This window comes from Pteropus medius, unplaced genomic scaffold (assembly GCF_902729225.1).
Source record: "Pteropus medius unplaced genomic scaffold, Ma_sr-lr_union100, whole genome shotgun sequence".
Taxonomy (NCBI): Eukaryota; Metazoa; Chordata; class Mammalia; order Chiroptera; family Pteropodidae; genus Pteropus; species Pteropus medius.
Genome location: NW_024344433.1, coordinates 3,234,149 through 3,259,790, shown reverse-complemented (window position 1 = coordinate 3,259,790; position 25,642 = coordinate 3,234,149). Strand labels below are relative to the sequence as shown.

Here is a 25,642-nt window from a genome sequence, read left to right as displayed (position 1 = left end):
AAAGTTCATGCAGATGACTATAATTAGCGCTACTTTACAAAACCAAACCAAGAGTTTATGGTTTTTCTCTCCTCCTGGTTAGTTTGCCAGTTGTATATATGGCATTAAGAGTAATATTCTCAGGTTCACTTAAAGCTCACATTACATATGTACAACACGCATTCTTATATTGATACAAATTCACACACACAGAGCCACATTAATAACAAATCAACCCATTTGGAAAGCACGGATACAAGATGTGTTGGAAAAAGCTAAAATCTAGGCAACTTGGAATTAGATGTGGGAAGTAATGGGAAAGGAGTAGTCCTAGATGACCAGTTCCTGGTACTGGAGAGTGAATGTGGGGTGTTGATCAGTGTTTCGGGTGGAAATGTGGAGTTCTTCTCAGTTCCAGGATGTAGCATGAGTAGCATTTCAGCCTCATAGGTGGAGCTACTGGCAGGACGTCTAAGTGCAGATGATAATGTGCCTGGAACTCAGAAGTCAGAACTAGATATAGATTGGGAAGACAACAGAATAGTGAGTAAAATCCTAAATGTGACATCAGAGAAAGAGAAGCATATGGAGAACACTGTTAATTGTCCATGCAATCGCCATCTCCTGTTCCTAAACAGTAAGAAGGTCACCATGACGGGGTTTCACAGTCTTGGCACTGAACTTGGAGTCTACTTCTTTTACAGTGGTCTTATATGTCAGTTTCCAAATTGATGAGAGCAAAGTCAAATCTCCATCTTTAAGTTCAAACTGTAAATGTATCCCTGTTCAATTTAATCTTGTTAATTCGGCCTGAGATATTTCTAGATTGTTCCATACTCTGATTCTTTTTTATACACTGAATTTTCCTCTCAGCTTTGTGACATCTGTAATTTGGTGAGTGTATTTTTTAATTTTGTTCACAGTATACTGTTGAGTATAAAGAATAGGTCACAAACATTTTTACAGTGTGATCTTGTTTTTATTTAAAGTATCTACAACTTAAATTTAAGTGATTATAGAAGGCTATATACCAAAATGTTAACAATCCTTACCTGTGAGTGACTGAGTGATTTATAAGAGTTTTTTGGTTAGTTTTCTGAATTTTTAAGCTAATGTATAATTACACAACAAAATACCAATTTACAGAAGTCTTTGTAAGGAGTTTGACTTTTATTTAGATTCCGAATATGTGATACCATGCAGTATTATCTTTCTCTGCCTACCTCTTGGCATGATGCCCTCAAAGTCTACCCATGTTGTTACAGACATTAGGATTTCCTTTTTGTGTGTGTGGCTGAATGATAGTCCACTGATACATGCACCACATTTTACTTATCCACTCATCCACTGATGGACACTTAGCTTGTTTCCATGGCTTGACTATTGTAAATAGTGCTGTTATAAACATAAGGATGCTGATATTTCTTCAACAGCCTATTTTCATTTCCTTTGGATAGAAGTGTAAATCCTGGCTGATATGGTATTTCGCGTCTTAATTTTTTGAGGAATCTCCATACTATTTAGTGACTGCACCAATTAACATTCCCACCAACAGTACACAAGGGTTCCCTTTTCTCCACATCCTCAACCAACATTTGTTTTTTCTCATCTTTTATGACAGCCATACTAACAGGTGTGAGGTGACACCTCATTGTGGTTCTGACTTGATTTCCCCGGTTAGTGATGTTGAGCATCTTTTCATATACCTGTGGACCACATATGTCTTTTTTTTAACATCTATTCAGTTCCTCTGCCCATTTTTTAATTGAATTGGGTTTTGTTTTGTTTTGTTTTTTGCTTTGTTTTGTGTTTGCTTAGTTGTGTAAGTTCTCTATATATTTTGGAAATCAACTTTTTATCAGATAGATAGTTATAAAGATTTTCTCCCACTTCATTGGTTGTCTTTCCATTTTGTTAAATTCTTTAACTGTGCAAAAGCTTTTTAGTTTGATGTTCTCACTTGTTTGTTTTTGCTTTTGTTGCCTCTGCCTTAGTGTGAAATCCAAGTCAGCGCCAAGACCAATGTCAAGAAATTTGCCCCATTTTCCTCCAGGAGCTTTACAGCTTCAGGTCTTACATGTAAGTCTTTAATCCATTTTATTTTTGTTTACAGTGTAAGCTAGGGGTCCAGTTTCAGTCTTCTGCATGCGGCTATTCAGCTTTTCCGCACCACTGACTGAAGAGGCTATCTTTTCTCCAGTGTATGTTCTTGACTCCTTTGTCAGACATTAACTAGTCAGATAGGTGTGTATTTATTTCTGCATTCTCTACTCTGTTCCACTGATCGACATGTCTGTTTTTATGCCAGTACTATAGCATTTTGATTACTATAGCTTTGTAATAAAGTCTGAAATCACAAAATGTAATGACTCCAGCTTTGTTCTTTCTCAAGATTTCTTTGGCTATTTGGGGTCTTTTGTGGCTGTGTACAAATTTTAGGATTGTTTGTTCTATTTCTGTGAAAAATGCTTTTGGAATTTTGATAGGGGTTGCACTGAAGCTGTGGATCGCCCTGCATAGTATGGACATTTTAACAATATTAATTCTTCCAATACATGAGCACGGATTATCTTTCCATTTATTTGTCTTCTTCAGTTAATTTCATCAATGTCATATAGTTTTCAGTGTGTAGATCTTTCACCTCCTTGGTTAAATGAGTTCCTAAGTATTTTATTGTTTTTTGATGCCAATTTTAAGTGGAATTGTTTTCTTAATTTCTCTGATAGATCCACATTAGTTAATAGAAATGCAACTCATTTTATTTTTAGTGGAGTCTTTAGAGTTTTCTATATATGTCATCTGCAAATAGAGACAATTTTACCTTTTCCTTTCTTATTTGGTTTCGTTTTACTTATGCCTAATTGCTATGGCTAGGACTTCCAGTGCCATGTTGAATAAAAATGATCAATGTGCGCCTTGTCTTGTCCTGATCTTGGAGGAAAAGCTCTCACCCAGCTTCTAACCAATGAGATGTTAGCTGTAGGCTCATCACTTATGGCCTATATCATGTTAAGGGGCATTCCTTCCATACCCAGTTTGTGGAGAGTTTTTATCATGAATGGATGTTGTTTTCTCAAATGTTTTTTCTGCATCTATTGAGATGATCATATGATTTTTATCCTTAATTTCATCTGTGGTATATCACATTGATTTGCAGATGCTGAACTGTCTTTGCACTTCCATAATAAATTCCACTGGGTTGTGGCGTATGATCCTTTTAATGTACTGTTGAATTCAATTTGCTATTTTGTTTTTACCTATCAGAAATATTGGCCTGTGATTTTCTTTTCCTGTAGTGTCCTTGTTTGATTTTGGTATCAGGATAATGCTGGCCTACTAAAATGAGTTTGAAAGTGTTCCCTACACATCTAATTTTTTAAAGAGTCTGAGCAGAATTGGTGGTAATTCTTTAAATGTTTGGCTGAATTCACCAGTGAAGCTGTCTGGTCCAGGGTTTTCCTTTGTTAAGAGATTTTTGATTACTCATTCAGTCCCCTTCCTAGTAATTGGTCTGTTCAGATTTTCTATTTCTTCATGCTTCAGTCTTGATAGGTTGTCTATTTCTAGGAATTTATCCATTCCTTCTGTTGCCCAATCTGTCAGCATATAATCATTCAGAGTAGTCTCTTACAACCCTTTGTATTGCTGTAGTATCAGTTGTAATTTCTTTCTTGCACTTATAATTTTATCTGAGTCCTCTTTTTTTACTTCTTAAATCTAGCTAATGGTTTATCTCAAAAATTTTTAAAGACATCTCATTGAACTATACATAAAATGGATAAAATTTAATGAATGTAAATTATGCCTCGAGAAAGTTGTTGTTGTTTTTTTTTTTTTCATTTCAAGGAAAAAGTATCCCTATTCCATTTCTTCCTTTGTTTAACCAAAGTGGTCCCTTTTTTTTTTAGACCCTCTTATTCTGGCCCTGAGATGCTGTCACTTACCTGAAATTGCTCTATAAGATTACTTATCTCTCTTGAGGCTACAACTGTTCACTTTCCCCCTTCATCCCCCTTCCTGTGCTCTACTCTCACTTGCCAAGAACACTTTGCTCCCTTTTCTCAGAATCTTGTATCTTACCTCTTTTTCCATCAGAGTGACTGGAAGAAAAACGATAAAGGGTCTTCTGCAAACTTACGAGCAAAGAAGCTAAGCCTGAAGGGTGGTAAACTGAGGTCTCTGGGGGGGGTCTAGAGTTGGCTGACATTTGAGTTTTTCAAAAGTTTACACGCTCAGGCCTCACTTCTGAGATTCTGACTCAAGTCATTCTGGGGTGGGGCTTTGTGCATCTAATGTTTTTAAAGCTCCCAAGGTAATTCTTATGTCTATCTCTCATTAAGAGACAGGGAATTAAACTGTCCTAGAGTCAAAGATGGTATTAGCATTGGGCTAGCAATGGCTCCTCTTGGGGCAAGTCAATTCATGGTGAGACGAGGTAAGAACACACAAGTCCCATCAGTTCAGCAGAGGCCTTCTTACAGCTGCAGGGAAACAGGAAACTACACAGCAGAAGGAGCCCCCTCTTCACACATGCATTTATATTCACACAGAAGTTGAGGGCCTTGGCAAGTAAATTCTTGCCATCAGGGTCACTCATCCAAAGGTCAGTAGTGTTCCACTCAACTGAGAGAGAGGTATGGAACACAGAAAATGTGAATGGACTGTCACTGGACTGTCCTCACACCTGTCAGCACTCCGGAAGCCAAAGTCCACTCCCAGCACCACAACAAGGGGCATGCACGCCAAGAAGCAGAGCTCACTTCTTCCTACACGGCTCCTGCTCATCACTTGAGATAAAGTCAGTCCTTCCTGCTGTGAAGAGAAAGGCTATTACTCATCTTTTTTTAATTAAAAAAAAAATGGATTTTTGGAGATGATAGATAGGCATTCTTGATATGAATGTAATACAATAATGTAGCAAAGGGTATTCAACAGATGCACGGAATACTGCAATCACAAGGTCTCAGCCTGAGCAAGTCATGCCACAAACCTCATTTCCATTTTTGCTGGGATTACTTGTTTGGTGTCATCGGAACGATAGCTCTATTGTGACAACGGAATACTGTGGCTTAAATGTCATTAAACATTTAAATCAGATAGATACCTCTTCTTGTTCTGACCCACACTCACCAAGGGAATTTCAGGAATTATAATCTGGTTTCCTGCATATCTGTCTCAAGAAAATGTGCTGGGTAGAGGATGTGTCAACTGTCCTCTGCAAATCTAGTCCTGTCACAAATTAAAATTGGCTCTTATGATTCAGTCTCTTGGGCATTTAGAATACCAAAGAGAAAAAGAGAACCAACTTTGGAATCGTACTGGATTCAGTCTCATTATAACTCTGGGCTATAACTTTGGGCTTTACTTACTCTTAATCTCTCAATCTCAGTGTCCTTACCTGTAAAAATGGAGATAGTAATAACTCCGTCAAAGCTTTGTTGTGTTAAATGAGATGCCATACAGAAAGAAGTTAGCACATCGCCAGGGATTTAGAATGCTCCATTCACTCACTCAAGAGTAGCTGTTATCATTTTTACTTAGTGAATGCATCCCTGAGAGGCTAACCCACAATCGAGATACCAATTACATCACATTCCTGAACCCACAAAGCTAAGGACTGAACACATGAAGGGAAACATTCTGCAAATCATCAAGTCCACTGACCAGCCAGTCTGCCATCCTTGGCGACTTCAACCTAGCCCTGCTCGTTTCTTTCCAACTTATACATTATACTGTGTTTTCATTACTATTGTGGCTATTAGTCACGTGGTGGTAGATGAGAGGAAGAGACAAGGGCTACGACAGCCAACAGTATCATCATGTGGGCTTGCAGCTGCTTCTGCATCGTGTGGCTGCTGTGCTGAAAATCTTTAAAGGAAAAAAGCTCTCTTCATTCATTCAGCAGCTACTTACTGGGTTCCTGTCTGGTGCTGGGCATAGCAGAATATGACAGTCAGCTCTCATAAAGCTTATGGACTAGCAGGAGAAAGATTAAACAATGATCAGGCTGCTGACAAAGTGAAACTCACAAAAGCTTCCCTGAGAAAGCGGTGCTTTGTCTAAGGCTAATTAATAGCTAACTAAGAGATCCTCAACAATAAAAAGACAAGTGACCCCATTAGAAAATGGGCGAAGGACCTGAATAGACATCTCTTCAAATGAGATCCACAAATGGCCACTAAGCACGAGAAAACACTCAACATCATTAATCATCAGAGAAATGAAAGTGAAAACCGCACTGAGAGACTTCATATGAACTACGACTTTATAATCAAAAAGGTGAACAATAACAGGCATGGGCTGGGACACAGACAAACTGAGACTCTCGTATGCTACTTGTGGAAGTGTAAAATGGTACAGCTGCTTTTAGAAAACCATCTGGCAGTTTCTCAAACGGTTAAATACATTGTCACCATTTGACCTAGTAATTCCACTCTCAAGATATATACCCAAGAGTATTGAAAACACATGTCCACACAAACTGGTACACGGATGTTCATAGCAGCAACAACCCAAATGTCCATCAGCTGATGAATGAATAAACAAAATATGGAGAATCCATACAATGGAATTTTATCCAGTCATGACAAGGAATGAAGTAAGCCATATTCCACAACATGGATGAACCTTGAAAACATCATGCTAAGTGACAGAAGCCCATCACAGACCACATTCTGTGCGATTCCACATATAGGAAATGTCCAGAACAGGCAAACCTATAGAGACAGGATGCGGGTTAGTGGTTTCCAGGGACTAGGAAGAAGGAAGAATAGGAAGTAACTGCTCACATATGGGCTGTCTTTAGGGGGCAATGACCATGTTCTAAAATTGCATTGTACATTTTAAGTGGATGAATTGTATGGTATGTGACTATCTCAACAAAGCCATTATAGCAGTAATAATAATTAACTAGAAAAAGGGAGAAGGGTTGAGTTCCCACAGAGAGAGGAGTATGAACAGGAAAAAAGGATAAAGCGGTGTGACTAACCTACAAGGAGCAAGGGGAGATGTGTTGAGCTGAAAAGAGGCTATGCCCTGCAGGGCATCTGCCTGATGTCAATGGGAAGCCATCAAAGCCACAAGAGCCACAGTGGATACTTTACTTGATAAGCTGCACCTGTTAAACCTGGCTAGCGTTTTTTCCACTTTGTGTCCTTCAAAAACCCAAAGAGTGTAAAAAAGGGCACAGAACTGGCCTATGTTGCTCCAAAGAACTAGGACCACTGAGCAAGAAACTTATCTGTGCTCACTTTAAAGAAAGATTCATAATGCCCAGAGCTCTCTAATAACAGGACAGGGACGGCAGCGTCCGACACCAGCAGTATTCCTGCGAAGATGTACTATCTCCACGGGACCTGCGGAACACTCAAGCCTTGGGTGGGAGGTGAGGCAGGACAACGTCTGAAACCAAAATCCATTCAGTCACTAAGATTTTATATGGACAGAACTCCCTTCACCTTTCTCGAACTGCACACAAGCCCCATTGTCACTCATTAACCAAAAAGGCTCTTGCCCAGCTGCTGAATTTAAGTTAGGCAGAGACTCATGGTTTCAGACAAAGAGTCCAAAATGTTCACTAAAATAATTATCAGTTGTCCTATTGTAAACATCTTTGTACATGTAAATGTCGAAATGCATAAATCCAGAAATCCCAGCATGGCTCCAAGCCCAAAACTCTTGTTTCAGGCCAAACGGAAGAGCCACTGCAATGGCTTCCTGTCCAGCTGAGTACCCAGCCGGTGATGTGAACCTGGCAAACAGGGGCCCAGACATAGCTGTCCCCCCTCTATCCACCACCTCTGCAGCACCCAGGAAGAGAAGCCCTAACACGCACGGTTAAAAAGGGTTCCCCGGACCTCTTTATGAAACTGGCAAATAGCTAAAAACACAGCAAACTTCAAAGCATAAAGTTCTAGGGCCCAAATAAGAGAAATGAGGGGATTCTGGGGACTCGGGAGGACCTGGCCTAGCCCCTTCATCGCTCCCTTGGCTGGGCATCCACGCAGCTGATGAGGGTCAATCGCAAATACACTTTAGAAAGAAGGAGCCCTGAAAAGGGCTGCGCGGGTCCCCAACTAAGTAAAAAGACTCGCACGATACGACGGTAATTTCGGTACACACCCAAAAGCACTGAAAGCAGGGGCTCCACCAATGTGCACACCCACACTCACAGCAGCCAAGACCGGGAGGCACCACAAGCGTCCACCAGCTGAATGTGGTCCATCCCTACAACAGAGTACTATCAGGCCTTAAAAGGGGCACCCCGCCACAGGCTATTTGGATGGACCTTGAGAATACTATGCCGAGTGACATAAGCCGGTGGCATAAGGACAAACCCCACGTGATTCCGCTCCTGTGAGGTTCCTGTGATTCTCCGGCAGAAGGAGGCCAGGCGAGTGTCCCGCGGGGAAGGGAGAAGGACCAAGGGCAGAACGAGGAGGCTTGCCAGGGAGGCGGGACCGTGCACTAAGAAACGGGCCTAGCGGTGAACTGTTATGTCCATTTCTCCACAATTACAAACAAAAAAGGAGTCACTGGCAGCACGAGACTCGTGAGACAGCGCCTCGACCAGCGGACATACACACTCCAAGTAGCCTCGAACCCAAGCACACTGCTTCCGGGCTCCCGGAACTTGGGGTCTCAGAGAAGCTGGGTGGTGTGCCTGCGCGACCGGAAGCTCTAGCGTCGCTACGCCGTCCGCCTGCCTCCCCAATCACGTGACGTTGCTCACTCGTCCAATCAAAGGGCCCAGGGCAGAACCAACTGCAATGCGTCTTTCCTTTTGTCCCTCCCTCCCCTACTTTCTATTGGCGAGTTTCAAACCCTGGGAGCCAATGAGAGCGGGCGCAGGGGCGGCGCGCGTCCTCAGCCGCGGGCGCGGCCTTTGAAGAGCAACTGTCGCAGAGGACCTACCATGGCGCAGCAGGGGCTCGCCGCCGCCGCAGGTGAGTTCGCGGGCGCAGCGAGGCGGCGGTGAACTGTTTCCGCGGAGGTGGCCGTCCGCCCCGCCTACCTCGATGGTCTTGCAGGGCGTTTGCGGCTCCGGGGAGACGTCCTGGTGGCGGAGAGTCTAGGTTCCCCGCAGACACAAGTCCTGCAGCAGCTCTACAGGGACGTCAGTGTCCCTCGTTCGTTAGGGGGGTACCGCGTACCAGAGGAGCCTGGTGTCCCCGCGGCCTGCTATGGCCTGGGGAGGGTCCAGCCTCCGCCTGGAGGGCGTGGATCTCGGGCCCCAACCTCCCAGAGGCGCCAACGTTTGGACGGTGTCGGTGACGACATATGTTGACCTGGCACGTACCGGGCGCTTCACATAACAACCCTTAAAGAAAGCACCTCTGTGTCCCCACGCTATGACTCCGCCGCAGCGCTTTGCTAACGTACTAGACGTCCCAGAATTGGGGTCCCGGCGCGGCTTTGGCGCCCGGGTGCATCAGAGCCCGGTGGCTGCACACAGCGGCTTCGGTAGGTGAGGCGGAGAGCAGTTCTGCACCCCTGTCGTTTTTTTTCTTTTTAAGCCATTATTGAATTTTAACCTTTCCCAACCACCTACTCCCCTCATTCAGTCTTTGCCTCTGAACTCCCGTGATTCTTTCTTTGACTGTATCTTATGGCAACTAGATTTTGCCTTCGATAGTAATTATTGTGTTTATTTTATCTCCACTACTAGATTGAAACTTTTTGAAGACAGAAATAGTTACTTTCACTCCCTCACAGATTCGTGCCTTAGAAAGTCACCACATAGACAGATGTTGCCCACGAACCCTCTAACCCGACTTATTTTGTTGCTAATCCCAAGGGACACCATATAAGGGCTTGAGAAAAATCATCTCTGTCAGAAAAATCAAGACTAGGTCCAGCTCACCAGCTCAGGCAGCCAGTAACAGAATTTCTTCACGGAAAGTGCACGCTGTAGCTGAGAATGGTGCCTGTGACCAAGGACCCTGGGGTTGGACAAGCCTCGTTTCAGATCCTGGCTTTGCCACATAACAGCTGGGTGACCTCGGGCATATCACCTACCCTCTTTATTTTTATTTTTTTTTCCCTACCCTCCTTAAAGTTCAGACTGTAAAATGCTTTACAGGACTTAATATGAGTGTGCAGAGCTTAGTAGAGGGCCTGGGGCATAAATGACATGGCCGGTGTTGACAAGCTTGGAGGCAGGGTCCAAAGCCAGACCCATCACAGAAAGTGTCATCTTTTAGAATAGAAGTGAACTGGTTAAAACCCCTGAGCTGAAGTTGTGTTGTTTGTTTGCTTCCTGTTTTGCAGAGGAGCGGCAGAGAAAGCTCCAGGAGTACCTCGCAGCCAAGGGAAAACTTAAGTGCCAAGGCAGCAAGTGAGTGAGTCTCCAAGGGTGCGAGTCCTGGGCCCTGGGTGCGCTGTAGCTCCAGCGCCGGCACACTGCAGCGTTCCGGGAACGACTCTGGAATGAATAAGACTGTGCAAGCACGAAAAGACAGATATTTCCTTAATATTGTTAAAATGCCATGTTTACGTGTAGGGTACCTGAAAGGATTGCAGGTAAATGGGTAAGAGCAGTGTGGTCTCTGAGGGGGGAAAACTGGGACTGAGGAAGGGATGATCAGAGACTTTTTATTGAATGTAATTTTGAATTATTTTACCATATACAGAAATTCTAATGATTTAAAATTCCATTTTAATCACTATACTTTCCAAACCTTGCTGATCCTTCTGTACTAAGAATTAATCTTACTTTGTCTTTTATAGGCCTTATCTAAAAGCCAAGAATTGCCCAAATCCTTCGCTTTCTAAATCTGTAAGTAGAAATTAGTCTTCTAAAGAATACCATTTCATTTTCATTATTATTAATAATGAAAATAATAAAGATGTTAGTAACCTAAAGACCATGCTTTGCAAAGATATTTCTCATAAATGTAAAAACAGTTTGGTTTAGTAAGAGACGGAATTTTTTTTTTAAGTACGACATGTTGTAGTTTAGTTTTGTTAACAACAAAGACCCTTAAGTACACGTTAGTGTCTTCACGGTTGACACTTATTGAGCACCTGCTGTGTGTGTGCACTTTTCTGACTGCATGAACTCTGGAGTCTTCAGCCTCATGAGGTAGGTGCTATGAGTCACTTCATTTTACAGATGAGAGAATGGAGTCACAGCACAGCTATCAGGTGACAGCTGAGAGCCTGTCGTTTCGACCACTCTGGGATGCCGCCAGGCAGTTAAATGCTCAGTAGTGGTTAGAGAGCCCCCATGTTGGCTCTGCCACATTTCGTGACAGGAATGCGCTTCCTAATTGGTTGTTCTCAGCCATACTGTGCAGAGGCCCCTACATTCTCGAGGTGTAACAGATTTATTCCACCATAAAAATAATGACGTGCATTTGGGGAACAGGGTCCATGAGGACTCTCAGTACTCTCTACTCAGTTCAGCTTTGAACCTAAAACTGCTCGAAAAATTAAAAGTTATTAATTAAAAAGTAAAATAGTGAAGTACTGATACAGGCTACAACCCGGGTGTATCTCAAAAATGTGATGTTAAGTGAAGAAAGCCAGACACGGAAGGCTACGTGCTGTGTGGCTCCATTTATGTGACACATCCAGAATAAGACACTCCGTGGTGACAGAGCAGATCATGGTGGCCCAGGGCTATGGGGGGACTTCTGACAGGTAGGGGCTTCCTTCCAAGGTGACAGCAGTGTTCCAGAGTAGACAGCGATGACTGTTTGTACAGCCTGAGAGTGCACTGGAAACCACTGACTCGTGCAATTTAAAGTTTTATGGAATGTACGTTATATGTCAGTTTCTTTAAATGTACAAAAAAGAACAACAAGGACCGCACACTGGAAACTTTGTCAGCAGCCTCCCGCCTGTGCAGTGGGGAGGTCAGAGATAGAGGTGACCATTGGGGCTCATTAGGAAGCCAGCCACAGCCCTGCCAGTGCAGTGTCCCTCTCTGCCCCGCCCACAGCAGCAGCTCACTGGGCCATGCTGGGATGGACCCATCTTGCCCCTGACACAAGTGGCTCTGGTGCAGACTTCCTTTACATACTCTCCCAGCCATGTGGTAACTCGGGACAACATTGCTGGATGCAACAGAGTGGTGGCTCTAGTGCTCCTGTAGCCCCAGAGGCAGAGGTGCATGGCTACAAACGTCCACGAGACCCCTCCCTAACTGCTCTCAGCACCGGCACGTCATCTCTACCCCCTCACTGCCTGGCTTTCACAGTGCTCTGTGGCCTTGTCCTGGCTTTGAGCCAAAATGAAACCACGCGACTGAAACACGTACCTGTTAGTAACATGGAATCAAACTTTGAAACCCTTCCTAACCCACAAATACAACTGACTTTCTGCTGAGATGTTAGATGCTCAAGGAGGGATTTTCCAAAAACTCGGGCTTCCCTGTGTCCAGCCCTATCCCCGCTACTGAGGACACACGGATTCTGGAGTGACACCTGCCTGCACAAAGGCAGTGTTGTCTTCAAAGAGTTAGCGGAGAATCTGATGTGCCCCTCATGGGGACGCACCATGAACACCTTGCATTAGTGAGCCTGCCTTTCTATTCTTGGGATTCGACTCCTGTTGGTGACATTCTAATACAATAATTAATTCTTTTTTTCAAAACAGTGAGCTAATCTTATGAATTTACTTTTTTGATATTTTTGTCTCTTTAGACTGTTAGACCCAAAAAGGATATCACCAACCACATTACTTTGCCTGTCAAAGCTGCAAGACCCATCAGCATTCGACTTCAGCCCAGAGCTGCCAATGTCCCAGGGTCCCAGAAGCCAGATTTGAAGCCACCAAAACTCCTGGGCAAAAGGCCAGCTTTGGGCTATGTATCTTACAATGCAAACTGTAGGCCTCCCAGCAGGAGTAAGCAGAAGCACAAGACTGGACCACCCACCAGACAACGGTCAAGGGAAACTGTGCAGCTGCTTGATACCCAGGGACTGGAGGCTGCATCGCAGCAGGTGACAGGTCCGGGCACTGCTGCATGTGCAGATTCTGTGGACAGCACCTGTGGTGGGGGCAGGTACTTGCAAAGCTGTCTAGAAGACGCAAACAAGGAGAACCTGCCCCACGACTTACTGGGCTCTAAGGGGAAGCCACAGCTTCCGCTGTGGGCCAGGAGCAAGCCCGATGCTAGTTCGCACAGTAAGACCAAGAGCAGTGGGGCTCTGCCAGCCTCGGGCAGACGCTTACCCACCCATGCTGCTCTGGAAGACGGAGCCAAAGTGCAGTATGTTGGGGCGACACTAACCAGCACTCTAGCAGGCAAGCTGCAGCAGCTCCCAATAGGAACAGCGGGGAGCGCCCCAGAGACAGTCCCCTCTCACTTTGTTCAGACCCTTGGGACTCAAGCATCAAAGGAACCAGGTGCCAAGGACAGGAAGGTCAATGAAGGTAAACATGAGGGACCAGGTAGAGCTAAGCCGCAATCACGTGCTGTCACCAAGCAGAAAGCAGAACAGACCAGACCCAGAGCATGCCCCACTTTGCTGCAGAGGAGACCTGATAGCAGGCACCTGAAGAGTAAGCAAGACCGGAAGCCCATTCAGCCTTGTCCTGGGCATCAGGCATCGTGCATGCAGCAGAGACCCAAAGCCATCAGCCAGAGGCCTCAGCTGGCACTTGGCTCAGTCACCACACACACCCCGAATACCAGAGCAAATGGGCCCAATGGGCATAAACACAGCAGCTGTCAGCAGAAAGCGCGGACTCTAGACTCCAAGTTGAAAGGAGCTCTCCCCCAGAACCATTTTCTAAACAAGACAGCTCCCCAAACTCAAGCTGGCAGCACAGCCATAAACAGAAGAGGAGCCCCAGATGGGGGCCAGACTAATGCAGGTGTTAAGAAGGCCACAGCTGGGGATCGGAGGTACTTTGCTTTAATTCCAAACTTGCGCACTTTAAGACGCTTGGGCAAACCAACAAGCAGGGATACGGTCGGTTGGCCGGCAGGCCTGAGTAGTGGCTCCGGGGTCATTTTTAGCTACAGCCATGGAAAGAGATCGAAACAAACGTACCAAGTAGTGAGAGCTGGCAGGGCCAGGTGGTACATGCCCGTGCCATAAGTGATTCTCTAACTGTACACGTGAAGCAGGATGGTGGAGTCAGGTGTAGGGGTCACAGGTGTGGACGACTCACTCACGAAGTCCCTGCAGGCTGAGAGCATGGTGGGAAGGCCAGAGGACATGGAGAGATGCCAGTCCCTGTCATGCAGACCAGGGGTTGAGGCCAGAGAGGTGGCATCAGGGGCAGGAGTGGCAGTGCTAGCGCCAAAGCCAGGGAAGAAGGCAGGGTGCAAGTTGCCTGGGGTTGACATTAACACACACGATGCCTGAAGCTGAGCCATAGGCATCCGTACGCTTTCAGCCCAGGCCCAGACAGGCTTGGAAAGTGAAGGCCTGGAGAGCATCATGTGTGCCTAGCATGAGTGGAAAATCAGGAGTGCTGACAGGGGAGAAGGGCAGCGCAATGGACATCGGTGAGGTATGGGGAGGCGAGGGCAGGATGGAGTCTGCACAGTCTCTGCCCTCCTGAAGAGACGGGAAGTGACACCTTAACTCAGGGCCTTGTGGACATGGCTGCCAATGACGTGTAATCACAGAGGATATGGAGTGCTAGACCACGCATGCTCACGTGCCTTTGGCACCAGCAGTGCCAGATGCTGGGTCACAGTGGCATGGTGTTCAGGTCTGAATAAGCTGCTTTAAGAAAGGAAGCTCCCAGCCATGCTACCCTGAACACACTCGATCTCGTCTGATCTCAGAAGCTAAGCAGGGTCAGGCCTGGTTAGTACTTGGATGGGAGACCACCTAGGAAGACCACGTGCTGTAGATATTTTTAAAAAAAAAAAGAAAGGAAAGAAGGAAGCTTCCTCTTCCTTGTGTCACAGGTAAAGCTAAGGCAGAATGCCGGAAACATAGAGGACACAGATGCAGGTGTGTCAGCCTGTCAGGAAGTTACCAGTTTAGGACTTGCAGCTGAGCTGAGCACTGTGTGGGTTGTGCTCAGGATCAGGAGAGAAATGAAGGTGATGAATGCTGACATTTGGGAAAGAGAACCATCAGAACAGAAGACAGTGGGCAGTTTTAGAAGCCAGGGACAGGGTAGCTCCTAGGGAGCTTGCAGGAATTTTTGAGGTATGGGAACTCATTTATATCTTGGTCATCGTTACGGTGACATGACTGTACGTTTGTGAAAACAGAGCTGCCTGTGTTCTGGGAGCTGTGCAAGGCTTGGAGACAGCCAGTCTTCATCTTCCTGGAGACTGCGTTCGGTGGGAGGACAGAAGACACATGTCAGTTAACAAGGCCAGGTGACTACTAACAGCGTCCTAGTCAGAAGGACTAAACACTGTCACGCCAGAGAGCAAGGCAGGGATGAGCTTGGTCAGGACTCCGGAGGACCTAGGACTCCCAGAGGGGGTGACGAGAGGAGTGGGCATCCCAGCTTGGACAGACAGGCGGGGCCCAAGTCACAATGCTGTTCGCCATGGAGAGCAGTGTGACCCCTCTCCAAGAGCCGGGGTGCTCCCAGCAGTGACTCGGATCATGCTGGCCACTGCACACAAGGCGCCTTTTGACAAGGCCCCCGTTTCAGGCCCTGGCAACACTGTCACCACTGCAGGGATACTGCTAAGAACAGATCTGTGGGGAAAATTAAGAGCTTTGTTTGGACAATACTAAATTGGAAATGTCTGCCAAACATCAAATAAAAGATGTCACCTAGGCGGAGTTTTGCAGAGTTTGGGGCTCCAGGGAGATACCTGCGTGCGGTGCATACTGTGCATCATGAACACACAGCTGTAATTCGGGGGAGCTCACGGGCCTGCATCCATCCATACTTGGGGCCATGTCTTGGTGGCCCCCAGCAGCAGCCTTTGCTGCAAGAAGCAGGAGTGGAAACAGAGCAGTAGGAGTGGGCAAGGATGAAGACTTGTCACCACCTAGAGAAGGGCCATGAAGTTACCGGTCTTGTTTAGGGAAGAGGGGCTGTGCACAGGGCCGAGGGATTGGCATAGAGGCCCACGGAGTGGCCAAGACCCTGTTGAGGGCAGAGGGCAGAGGGCAGGTGCTGAGTTAGTGATCTCGGGGATGAGATCACTAGTGTCAGAGGTCGCACACAGGAGACACAAACGTTCTCAGAAAAAGCATGAAGAACCCTGGACTTGACACTTGCAGTCCTAGCAGTCACTCTGGCCTCTACCTTCGGAAGGGCGGCAGCCACTGCTGCCATTTCCCTGCCTCTGTCTGCAGCTGGAAGTGTTTGGTGACAGGCTGTCTATGTGTCATGTACTTCAGGGCCTCGACCTCACACCAGAACTCTAAAACCATGCCTCCCCTTTCACTGCGTTACAGGAAACAGCTGGAAGAATGGCAGAAATCTAAGGGAAAAGTGTATAAGCGGCCTCCCATGGAGCTTAGAACAAAAAGGAGAGTCGTAGAGCAGATGAACATGTCATTCTGGAAGAGCATGGAGACAGAGCGGGAGGCCCAATACGAGCTCTCCAGCAGGATCAGCAGCACCCTGGCCGAGTGTCTACGGCTCATTGAACAGGCAAGTGCGAGGCCCTGGCTGGATTTCCTGGATGAGCAATGGCCTGTGTGCAAGCACAGGCTCGCTCTCCCACTCCAAGTGTGGTGACAGCAGGCTTAGTAATGACAGGCATGTTGATCGCTCTGGGGTCTGGTCTGGTTGGGGTTTTGGGTCTTACCCCACATAAAATACAGAACACAGCCATCCCTCAGCTATGTTCGGTCTCAGTTAACTAAAAATTTAATGATCAGTGTCAAAGCACATTGAAACATACTATTTAAATAGCTGCATTTTATTATGTGTAAATTGTACATTAGTAAAATTGAATTTTCTTCAAAGTTAAAAATAATAAATTGGACTGCTCTCTGCACCCCTGCTGTGAGTAACAGGGACATGAGAGACCATGAGATGATGATAGCATTCCTGGGTGTTTCGTCTAGGGTGTGCTCCCTGATGAAGTGTTCACCATCTTGTCCAGCATTCCCGAGGCTGAAAAGTTTGCTAAATTCTGGATCTGCAAAGCCAAGTTCCTGGCGAGTAAAGGCACCTTCGATGTTGTCGGGCTGTATGAGGAGGCTGTGAGACATGGGGCAGCGGTAAGTGTCTGCAGGGCTTCTTGGACACCGTTGTGTGAGCCCCGCACTCTGCAGCACGGTGGGCTGTGGTGCGATATGCGTCTGACGTGTGGAAGTGCACACACCACACGAAGTGGTTATGGTAGGGTCACTTTCCCTGTCAAGTGAATGTGCATTTACGGGAAGCGATAGCGTAGAAACCTGCACCACCGATACCCAACACTTATAAACTCAGGCCTCAGCATGGAGAACCTGAAAATATGTTAAACCCAGCACGTCGATATCCATTAATTGATAACTCAGAGCCAAGGCATGAAATGCCTTTTAATTCTAAAACCTAGTAAAACTATTTATATAATTTTTCAGCAAGGACTGAGTCAAGTAATTTTATAGCTCTTTTCACTTGGCTGTCACTTTCCCTGTCATCATATACCCTACAGGGCCTTTTTCACGATTGTTCAGCATCAGAGCTTAACCTGCTGCAATTTAGACAGTTCGATAAGGCTTGTCTCACGAGGCCTACGCCCCCCTCCTCCCTGCTGCCTGGAGTAGACCTGTGATTTCCATGCTCACCTCTGTGCTCGCATCGCTGTTCCCTGACTTTTCAGTCTTACACGGGACCTGTGGACTTCCAGCTACGCAAGATGAAGGTTTCACCTCTTTCCCACACACCAGCCCAGACCCTGACACACGACACACCCTGTCACCCTGGCATGCCTGTGCCATCCTTCCCGCTTCCATTAGTCACATGGCCATGCTGGGGATGACTCAGTGTTCATGGTGCTGCGAATGAGTAAGCCGTTCCTGAGCATGTTGGCATGTGGTGTGCACTGTTAACTGCTGTGCCTCAGGCACAACTTTCTACCTATCCTAAAATTGTCTTGTTTTTCCTTTGTTTAGTTTTCTGAGTGTTTCTCATATAATTAATTCCTAAATTGTTCTCTAAATTTCTCTATGCTTTCAAAACATCAGATTTATTTTTCTTTGAGGCCTTTCTCCAGATTCCTCTGCTCTGTCCCAGTCTCATCAGGCTGGTTTCAGCCCAGTCCTCACTGCTGTCATGGGAGCTCCTGTCACCATCACCCTCAGATCCCACCATGTCCTTACATGTCAGTTCCCAGAGCCCATATTGAGTTTGCTGCTTCCTGCATCTGTTTCCCTCCCTCTCTCTCTCCCCTTCCTCTCCCTCCTCCCTTCCCCTCCCTCTTTCTCTCCCTATCTCCCTCCCCACCTCCCTCCACCCCACGGTACTTGTTTGTTTTGTTCTCTATTCATTAAAGCCTTTACTCAAATGCTGGTAAAACTGGGCTGTCTGCATATATAAGAAATGGGCTGGAAAAAGCTTATGAAAGATGTGACTCATGGTAGGGCTTTGCCATAGGTGCTGTGGCTGGGTCGGCTGCCTTGGGGACCCCTCAGTATCAGTACCTTCAGGTCCTTCCACTGGAATGAGTCATCTTCTCTGGAGAAGATTCTTCCACACTCCTCCCTGGAGCCGAGAACAGGCTGCCAGCGTTGCGGGGAGAGAGGAGGGGGCTTCTCAACCTTGAGAAGGAAGGCTTCCTTAGCCCTTCTTTCAGGAGGCACCTCCGCCCCTCAGTCCTGCATAATATCCTCAGAGACCTGGAGAAGGAATCCCAATGTTCTGTTGGGCATGGGGCACAGTCCGCGGGGCCGTGTGGTGCTCAGGACGCAGGACAGACTTGGAGGCCTGGCTGCCCTCTAAACAGATGCTCAGGCTGCCCGGTCCTGGCCCCATCTAGTCCTGTGCCGTCCAGAAACTCGGGGCAGGTCTAGCTATTTCTTGGCCACAGCGCCAGCTTCGAATAGGTGCTTCCAAGTCAATCCCATTGGCCATCTCAGCTGGTGCATCCAGCTTCCAGACCGGCTGCTGTTTCTCCTCTGCTGTATTCTATGGTTACTGCCTCTGTGCAATCCTTTTTTTATCGTTGCAGTAGAGGAATTAGAAATAAATGTTTTCAATCCATCGTCTTTAACTAGAAACCTGTAAAAACATCAAAGACACCTGATGAATGCTTTATATGATTCAGGCTCTTTGCAGTGTGTTTTATGCCTTTCTTCCCATTTCCTTATGCATAAGGCATTTTAGGTTTTGTAAAAATGTATTGGTAGCTTTGCTTTTAAGCTCTATTGTCACTTTGTACCACTGTTTATCTGCTAGGGCCCAGGTCAGAAGACCAGCCTCCAGGTAGCATCCCGTGAGAAACCGCAGCTCGCTTGTGGCGTCCTGCCGCGCGGACTATGTGCCTGGGAAGAGGAAGGCTCTCCCAGTTGCATTTCTAGAAAATTGCTTTTTATAATGTTTCTTTAAGTTATACTATCGAATAAAAGATGTAAGAACGGGGAGGCTGGGAGGAAATTGCCCAGAATGGCAGCTAAAGGCCGTGTCTGGGTGATGGGATTATGGGTGATTCCTTTTTTCAAGTTTTACCTGTTCAGTTTTTCTGTGATGAGATTTATGGCTTTTATGATTGAAAACCAAAATTAAACTGAGACAGCACTAAATATGCACACCTCACTTTCTATATGACCATCTTTACATCTTTGGGCCACAATCTTTATTTATTTGGGAGTACATCTTCAATGGAGTTGTGTAAGTCAATAAGAAAATTAATTTCATTTAGAGAAATTTCGTTACAGACAACTTTCCATCAACACATCTCTTCAGTAAGTCGAAAACAGCAGCATTTAAACATTTTCTTCGTTCCTTCATTTTTCCCATAAAGCTGTACATCTGAAACTTTTTAAATGTGGTTTATAGTTAGACAAGAGATAAAAAAGGAAACATTTTTTTGTAAAAGAAGTTCATTTGATGTTCCAGTTTCTTAGATCCTTTTCTCATGAGTGTTCTCACTGCTGACCCTGCCTTCCCTCTCTTCCTTCCAGCCAATACAGGAGCTGCGGGAAGCCGTTCTTCATATTTTGCAAGACCCAAGCAGAACCGCAGATGGTACCATTTGTGTTTATGTTCATTCCCTTTAGCCGCACAGGCAACAGCCATCAAGGATCACACGAGGAAAGAGGAAAGGCCTCTCACCTCTTGCTGTCTGGGGTCTGGCCCCCCCAGCCAGCACTGCCAGCTGCTACTTGCTGTCCTCACAAGTAAACATGTTGCTCAGCGCTGAGTGCCTGGATGCAAGTCCAGTCCCTGGGCCTGGGCAGAGCAAGGCAGCCCTTTGGAGGAAGAGGGAGGAGTCTCAGCCTAAGTCACACACTCACACCCATATGTTGCTCTGACAACAGCCCAGTCGCAGGGCCCTGCACTTTGCTTGCCGTTCTTATGGGTGTTCAGGGCCTGCAGAGGTCTCTCTTGGGTCAAATGTGCAGATACGTAAGAGGCACACCACTGCTGATAAGGGACAGAAAACAGGCTGCCTTCAGAAGGTCAAATGGGTCATTTTTATGAATTAGAAGGTGACATGTCTTTTTTCTGTAAGAGTAGATGTGGCTTAGGGGTCAACCGGGTCATGTGGAACATAAGATGCTCAGTGCACTCTTACTGGGAGCGACCCCCCAACTCAGATATTTGTCCGTAACATGGCTGAATTCTCCAAAGGGGTGGAAGGAGGAGGCCTCTGTGCCATTTTACTTGTTGGCCCCAACTGACCTCTCGGGGTTTCAGCCTCCAGTCATAGCATCTGCCTATCTCAGCCTAACTTCCTTCATTTTGGTTTTTGTGATCGGGCTGTCATGCAAATGTATCAACACAAGACCTTCTTCATCTACTTTCCTAGGTGGCAGCCACATGGCTGTCCCTAGGCAAGAAGGGGTTGGGTCAAGTGAGCTAAGCCTAGTGAGTCAAGACAAGTGACCCAAGGTGGTATCAGTGTGAAAGGCCCATGACAAGTCCCTTGGAAGGCTCTCAAGAGTTCTTAGTGCTGAGAGGGTATCATGGACCCATCCCCAAGTGGCAAGGAGGCCAGAGGCTGGTGGGGGGCTGGGCCTGCTCCAGGGCTTAGCAGCAGAACTAGTTAAAAGTCCTACTTCGAGTCAGGGTCTCTATTTCATTCTGGGGTCTGTGGGGTTCAGGGAGCTGTTATGTCTGCACAGCAATTTCAGTGCACAGGTTTCGGTGAAGTATTACCTGGCTCAGTCGTGCTCCCTTCCGGGCCTTGCATACACAGGAATCACCTCCAACTCTTCGGTTGCTGAAACTAATAGATCATCAGTGGAAGACTCTGCCCAGGAGGTGGAATGTGGGAAGTCTTGTCTTTCTCCGAAAGAGATGGGACAGGTCCCAGCAACACCCCACATGACCAAAGTGGGACAGGACAGCCTTCCTGGTATCAAGCTGCAGGTTGCCCCGCTCCCCAGGTAAGCAGACTCTGGAGCAAGTCGTGCCACCAGCTCAGATTCCAGAGTCTCCTGCACAGGCTTGAGTGCCAACAGCCTACTGTGATCCTCTGTCTCGAGAGGACCCAGTGTGGCCTGGTCTATTTTTGGTGCTGGGGTATGGTACCATGGGTGGGAAGAACTGTGCCCTTTCACCCACACTCACCTCCCCTACAGCCCTGTGTGGGCTGGGCACGGTGAAGGAGGTGCTGCTGGAGTGGACTGTCCTGGAACTGCCCCTCCCCGCTCGCCCTCGCTTGTCCTGCCCTGCAGACCCCCGCCTCCTTTCCTGCCACCCTGTCCAAACAGGGAGGGTACTTGGGTGCGTGCTTCTTACAGACCGCTCAGAATGTCAGCTGGCTTTTTGACAAGCATGAGTTTATGGCAGAGTCCACAGTAATGTCCTATGTCAGTGTCTCAGTGTCATTGCTAAAGCATTAGTATGGCATCAGTCTCTGCACTGGGACCAGTCATATACTTCAGTCCCGGGAAAGCCCTGCTCCTCCAGTCCTAAGCTCCCTCAGAAGCCATGGCTCCACCACGGTCATCGGTAGGGTGTGGCAGACTAGCCCACTAGCCTGGCTTAGGCTAGTGCAGACCAGATTCACAGCATGGAAGGCTCTGCAGCCTCCTCCCAGGCTGCTTTTTATTAGAGCACATTAAAGTGTATGGGGGGAGGTGTCTGGTTTATTCCAGTTTCAATTTCAGCTAAAAATATGTTGTTTGAATAATTTATTATCAACACTAGAAAGAGCCTCATAATTCACTAGAACACCCCACTGGTGTTAGGCCCGATTTCCTCAGAAGCCATCCACTGTTTTGAGAATTTATGGAATAAACACACCAAGTACCAAGTGGTTGGCTTCGTAAGAGCCACGTTTCACACTTCATTCAGCGGCCCCTCTGCTCACCCCGCCCGAGTGGAGTTGCACCCCATTCCTTCTCACAACCAGAGGGGTGTCCCAGGACATGAGCGTGTCAGCTGAAATGTCTGTTGGGGTTTACTGCAGAGCAAGAAAGAGGGCAGTAGATGGGATTTCAGGAAGTCAGGATTCTGAATGTGCCTCTTGCTGCCTCAGGACGAGTGGCAGGCCAGAAGGGCAGGGCCTGAAGCTGATCACCCCCGTCCGGCGCTCAGCCAGGATCGAACGTGCTGTGTCCCGCTACCCAGAGATGCTGCAGGACCACGACCTGGTAGTGGCATCTCTTAACGAGCTCTTGGAAGTGGAGGAAACAGAGTACTTCGTGTTCCGTAGAAACGAGGCTTTGCCTGTAACATTGGGGTTTCAGGTCCTCGAATCATAATTTCTTGGCGCTTTTTGTTGAAGAGGCGTTCCAGAGTCTCCATGAGACGAGACACGCCCTCGCCCAGCTGCCCTGGCACACATGGACACAGACTAGCTCTTGGGGCTTGGGAAGTCACTCGCTGGGCTTCCTCTGGAGTGTGTCCCCACAGGAAGGCTGTAGTGGCCGCTTTACAATGTGCGGAAGGTTCACCCTGGATGAGATTTATCCACAAGGGTGTTGACGGCATCAGACAGGGCCACAGCATGGCAGACTCCCCTCCTACATCCACCTGAGCAGGGATGGAAGTCCTCCCAGCATGACATCTGCACTTAGAGCAGATAAACACCAGGCGTCTGGCCGCATCCCCTCACTTTACATGCGGTTTTGCCCTCGCTGTGCCTCTGCTCAGAGGTCACAGGTGATGTATGTGTGACCTTTGACTTCCGTCACCATGTCGCTGTGCTGAGGGGTGATTCACATCCTTCCTATGCCAAGTCTCTAATGAAATGCAGCCCTGACTTGGGGTGGTCACCAAGTTTCTTATATCCAGACCCTTGTTTTGCATTTGTTCTTCAGAAATGCTTCACATAGACACTGCCTCACCTAGTTCTTCACTGGAGGCACCAACTCTGGGGTGCCTCCCTCCCCCTGGGCAGCTGCTCTTGGGAAGGTAAACTCAGAGTCACTGTGGAAATGTAATGTGTGGGACCCCTAGTCAACACATGCTACCTGTTAGCTTTCTTATTGTTAACCAGAAAATATTAAATTTTGTTTATTCCTGCTCATTTGTTCATCTTATTCATTAAACAGAGGTGATGGCTTAGCCTAGAGAATTAGGAGTTTGTCTGGGGACACGCTGACAGGCTAGCCCAGAGGCCTCGGGACAGCCATCACCACACCAGGATCTGGACTTTCTCATTGTGAGCAGCAGGTTTACGATAATGGGGGTCATGAAACAGCTCTAATGCCGTAAGGTGAACAGACTAACGTCAACAAGCGATTAGATCGTTACCACCCCAAAGTGCAAGAGTCTGCACAGCCAGCGCTTCCGTCCCTCCAGACAGACCCACTTTACCTGCAACACCACCAAACACTCAGGTCACAAAATCTGAAAATGGGAGAAACCTGGTGTTCAGGGCCACCAGACAGGCTGAAGCAAGGCCCTCCGTGTTAAGGACATCCTCAGCCAAGTCCTGCCCCTCGTACAGACAAGGTGCCTGCTCGTCTTCGCACCACAAGGTCACAACTCCCAGTGCCTCTCTGTCTTCCCTTCTGACTTCCCAGGGTGACTCAGCTACTGTCACTAGTCTCCGGCTCATGGTTCCACATCTGTGGTGGCTCTTTGTCATCCAGATGGGCAAGGATGGTTCCTGGCCTCCATCACACTCCAGCCAGCGGAAGCAGACGGCACCCCCTCCCTTTGAGACCACAACTTGCTCACCAGCCCCCACTTGTCTTCACAGACACCCACCAGCAACCCTCTCAGCTCTGGGGGTGACCACCACTGTCCTCCACAGCCTAAAGAGAAACGGGTAGGGTGGTGACATCGGGTTTACAACTGCACCGAATGGACAGCCCCCAGGAGAACACCTGCCACGCTTGCCTAGCCCACAGGAGGGCTCCAACCCCGAGTTTGACAGCCTTTCCTCTGTCCTCTTGCGAAGTGGCCCTGCCCCCACCCTGTTCCCTGTACTTCCACAGCCAACCAGGGTGGTAGACTAGGTCATACAGTCACTCAGTAAAACAGGACACTAGACGCAAGAGATGCCAAGATAAGCCAGTGACCAGACCCTACGGAGCCCACTCCAGTAGGGTCACACAGTAAAGAATTGGAGGTGTGAGTCCTGAGAGAGGTTTGGGAGGAACTGGTGCCAGGGATGTGGGGATGCCCTGGGTCCTGAGGACAGCAGGCTTAAGAGGCAAGGGCAGAGTGCCCCGCCTCACACCACCACAGAAGGGAGGCAGGGAAGGCCCTGCCCCCTCCCCTAACCCTTCTTCCTCCAGCCCCTCAGGATCCTTATTTCCAGGCCCCAGGCCCAGAACAAGGATCTGCCGACCTCACACAGGTCTCTGGTGTGTAGACAGGTGGGTGCTGATCCTCAGCTGTCCCTGCCCCAAGGCCAGCCCGGGAAGAAGGGAAGACCTTGAAGGTGCCAGACCAGGGAGCCTCCCAGACAACCCGGGAAAACAGGCTGAGTGCTTGAGACAGGGCCTGTAGTCCCTTTTGTACCTGGGTACTCCAACTGTGTCCCTGGCTTATCCACAGAAAGGGTGGCCACAGAGCTGTGTCACAGTCCTGCAAGAGCTGGTTCGTCATTACAAACACAGAGACATTCATTCTAAGCCACTGTACAATGTCAGGTGATATCACCAACAGAAAAGTGACAGTGACATCAGAGCAAGGATAGGGCAAGGGCTTAATGCCACAGATCAGCTCCAAGCAAAGTAACAAATATGTTTTAAATGACGAGTATAAATCTATGCTTTAAAGCATCGAGTTCAAAGATGCTTGGGTTCACATCTGCTATCTTCCCAGTGACCCAGATGGGGTCATGTGTAGCCAATCAGGTGTCACTGCCATGGCAGTAACAGAATCAAGACTGCATAGAAATACTGCTTCTCCAAGGACGTGCAGAAATGAAATTGCACATGGGACACTGTGCAGCTCCCACAACTTTCCAAGTGGCTGCAAGGCAGGGGGATGCCTCCTTGGGTGAGCAGTGCTTCCTGCCCAGGAAACGAATGTTGTTGGCCTCAGCCCTGTCACATTTAGGAGATGTCACAAGCCTCCCTCTTCCCCGCACTCTCCCTGCTACCTGACACCTCATGGTGCTGCTGGCCTGGCTGCCTCAGAGCTCAACCTTCCCCATGCCTTAGCCCCCTCAGCAAGAGAAGGCTGGCCCACACAGCCACTCCCAGCCAAGGCTGGG

General features: G+C 47.6%; 1 protein-coding gene and 1 pseudogene across 3 annotated transcripts; both read left to right on the top strand.

Annotated features, from left to right (window-relative positions):
- Nucleotides 1-8,778: 8,778 nt before the first annotated feature.
- On the top strand, nucleotides 8,779-23,497 carry CKAP2L (cytoskeleton associated protein 2 like). Of its 3 annotated transcripts, none has more exons than XM_039872622.1 (9): nucleotides 8,779-8,924; nucleotides 10,249-10,315; nucleotides 10,708-10,756; nucleotides 12,627-13,834; nucleotides 16,320-16,518; nucleotides 16,938-17,093; nucleotides 19,980-20,043; nucleotides 21,218-21,407; nucleotides 22,505-22,730. In XM_039872622.1, the coding sequence occupies exons 1-9, from the start codon at nucleotides 8,894-8,896 to the stop codon at nucleotides 22,728-22,730; spliced, it is 2,190 nt and encodes a 729-aa protein (XP_039728556.1). In that variant the 5' UTR covers nucleotides 8,779-8,893. The 3 variants fall into 3 exon arrangements, with proteins under 3 accessions (XP_039728556.1, XP_039728554.1, XP_039728555.1); XM_039872620.1 differs by having other exon boundaries at nucleotides 8,833-8,924; nucleotides 10,249-10,508; XM_039872621.1 differs by lacking the exons at nucleotides 8,779-8,924; nucleotides 10,249-10,315 and adding an exon at nucleotides 10,408-10,508 and having other exon boundaries at nucleotides 22,505-23,497.
- Nucleotides 14,681-14,799, top strand: LOC120610329 (uncharacterized; annotated as a pseudogene).
- Nucleotides 23,498-25,642: the final 2,145 nt, after the last annotated feature.